Source organism: Arachis ipaensis, chromosome B09 (assembly GCF_000816755.2).
Source record: "Arachis ipaensis cultivar K30076 chromosome B09, Araip1.1, whole genome shotgun sequence".
Lineage (NCBI taxonomy): Eukaryota > Viridiplantae > Streptophyta > Magnoliopsida > Fabales > Fabaceae > Arachis > Arachis ipaensis.
Genome location: NC_029793.2, coordinates 135,255,113 through 135,258,317, shown reverse-complemented (window position 1 = coordinate 135,258,317; position 3,205 = coordinate 135,255,113). Strand labels below are relative to the sequence as shown.

Here is a 3,205-nt window from a genome sequence, read left to right as displayed (position 1 = left end):
ATTATCATACGTTTTTAATATAATTAAATTAATGTAACTCCGTTAAAAGAAAATATCATATCATTTAATTTTTCTGTAAGAGATAGAAATTAAAGCCAAATGTAACAAGTAACAACACAACTTTTATATATAAAACAAATCTTTTAGAAATTAAAAGCTATAAATTATAATTTGAATACTAATATAATATCTTAAACAACACTATTAATTTACTATCCCAATTGAATAATCCACATTTATGTTCTATTACTGTAAATTCGATTAATCTGATCCAATCATCAACTCAATTGAATTTCACAATAGAGTTGGAGCTTGGCCTCGTAACAATTATTATTTTTCAAGTAATAAACTCAAGCTTAATAATTGAGATGTCTATCTAGTTAAGAAATCAACGTATCTTAATTTAATACTGAGTCATTATTATTTTGGAATTTCGAGCGTTCCTCTACCCTCTTTCTCAAATCTCAACCCACCAACCCGCACTTCCTTCTCAACTCACTTTCCTTCTTATTTTTTTCAAACATAGACTAAAATTAATATATAAGGCTCAAAATAATAATAATAGTAATAAAAACTTGGATTTTGATTTAGATTTGGATTGGACTCAGCACTAACACTACCACCACCAACAACAACATAAGTTGTGTTGCAAAAGCTACTACTCACACTTCCACGTGTCTCCATCATGATCCTCCATTCCCATGATCATCCAACGGTCACCTCGTGTTCTCAACTAACCCATCGGCTTACCCACCTACACTCAATGTCACCAACCCCCCTCTCTCTATATATATAATCCCCCACTTTTTTCCTCTTTTTCTCAGGAAAATTTTCTTAATTTCCTGCAATTCCCATTAAGAAAATTTTCCACTTTATCTCATTTCATTATTATTTTTTTGCAATCACAAACCCAAGGTGGTTCTCTTATTCTCCTTTTGTTCACTTCCATTTTTGTGATCATCATCATTATAGTCACATTATACATATACAAGCCTTGTTATCTAATTACTATTCACGTTTAAACCAACCACTTTTTTTAAATGGAGAATTCGAGCAGCAGAAACGACTCCTTGAGCCTCTGTAATGACAGTCATGACCCACTGAACTGGGTCATGGCTGCAGAGGCCCTAAAGGGTAGTCATCTCGACGAGGTAAAGCGGATGATAGAAGAGTACAGGAAGAAGGAGGTGTTCTTGGGTGGCAAGGGACTCACCATATCCCAGGTGGCCGCGGTGGCCATGAACGACGATGGTGGCGTGGCGGTGGCTCTGGCGGAGGAGGCACGTGCCGAGGTGAAGGCAAGCAGCGATTGGGTGAGGGAGAGCATGGACAAAGGCATGGATAGCTATGGTGTCACCACAGGGTTTGGTGCAACCTCACACAGGAGAACCAAGCAAGGTGGTGCCCTTCAAAATGAACTCATAAGGTAACAATTAATTGAATATTAATTACATTGGTTTTAGCTAGAGTTTCCTTTTATTAATTGTCATTAACACTTCTACAGTTACTAGAATTGACGAATGCATGCTAGCGTAGTATATATTTTTGCTTCCATTATTGATATTTAATTCATTAAGGTCTTATTAATAAGCTTCTATATGATATTTCTCTATGTTGCCCAAAAAAATAAAAAGAAAATTTTGTATTTGTAAATCAATGAGTTTGATGTTTATTTGTGTGATAAGTGAATATTTTGATTGTCGTTACTTGGCGGTAGGTAGGTTATTAGTAACGTGCTATAAGTAATTATTAGGTGATCGACGAGGTCATGTCCTAATTTGAGAAACTTTATTTTATCGGTTTGTAGATTTGACATAGGTGTGAATTCTTTTTGCTTTTTTAATGTTATTGTGAATATTAGTTGAACATGAAAAATATGATGGTGTTTTTGGGTTCGGAATCTATAGGATGTAGGCCACATATAGTGCAAGATGTTATTAATGATGTTAATAATGGTAAATAAATTTTACTTGGGCTAGCTTTTTGCAGGATAATAACTAATAAGTGGAATGAAGTACATACTACATACCATAGTTGATATTGAATAGATGTATGTTCTATATATTATTTTTTCTATTTAATACTACAAAATGTTTAAAAAACAATAAAAATCAGCATAAATTTGTCCAAAATTATTTTATTTTATATGTATTAATTACTTCTAAAATAAATTCATAATATTAGATGTAATGAATATGTAATTTTAAATGTTATATATATAAATTATAAATATTAAGTTAAATAAATAAATTTTAGGATACTGTTTCTCTAATATTATTATTCTTGTTATTTATATTTTAGCTGCTTCAGAGTTACGTGTATTATTTTTCTTGCACATATTAAATACAAGTTGCAATTCTTTTTTGAGTTTGTTGTTGTTTTACTCTCTAAACAATTTAATTAATTTAATTATTTATCTTTGATTTAAAATTGTGCGGACAACGCTAAGCAAGACATGGGGATCGTATCTTGTTACTCACCAAACCCCTCTTCGTCTTGCGGGGTTAAGTAATTAATAATTAAGCAAGTAATAATGTGACGAATGATTTTTATTTTTTTTTTACTTAGTTTATATGTGTTTTAAGAGTAAAAATTGAAGTTATTAATTCAAAATTTTAAAAAATATATATAATTAAACTTTTAATATATTTATTATGTATTTATTAAAATAAAATTTTTTAAATAATTACTAATAATAATTTTAAGATGTGTTTATTATTAGACACATGATAGCTAATTTTTTTGTCTTCAAAAGTTAAGGCACAAAATGTTAGGTAAGTAAGATTAGTGTGAATCATTGGTGGAACAATAATATCCCATACAATAATGAATAATCACTTTGTGATTTGTGAACAAAGATGGACAAAATCGTTCTCTTAATTGAATACGTCATTTGTGTGAGACAGAGACACCTTCCATTGGAGGATCTTTTCCTGTTCTCACACTGTACAATGACCCAAGTGCCCCGTTTGTGGGGTCCACTCCAGTTTGGATTAATAAAAACAAAGTTAGAAAAAGAGGCCATCCAACAAAAATGAAAGTATGAAACGCTGAACATATTTTGTATTCATAAAAAAGTTTAGCTAATTTGTTTACGGAAACATGTTAATATTATTATTAGCAAAAATTTTAAAATTCTTTTAATAAATATATTAAAATTTTAAAATTTTTATATTTTCAATTATTTTTTTTATTGTGACCAAAT

The 3,205-nt window shown here is 30.2% G+C and overlaps 1 protein-coding gene across 1 annotated transcript in view; it reads left to right on the top strand.

The window, feature by feature from the left end:
- The window catches only part of LOC107617800 (phenylalanine ammonia-lyase 2), a 6,473-nt gene continuing 4,091 nt past the window's right edge, over nt 824-3,205 (top strand). The window contains exon 1 of the mRNA XM_016319668.2: nt 824-1,426. Within this exon, the coding sequence (XP_016175154.1) occupies nt 1,041-1,426 (386 nt within the window). The 5' untranslated portion in view covers nt 824-1,040. The remainder of the gene's footprint in view (nt 1,427-3,205) is intronic.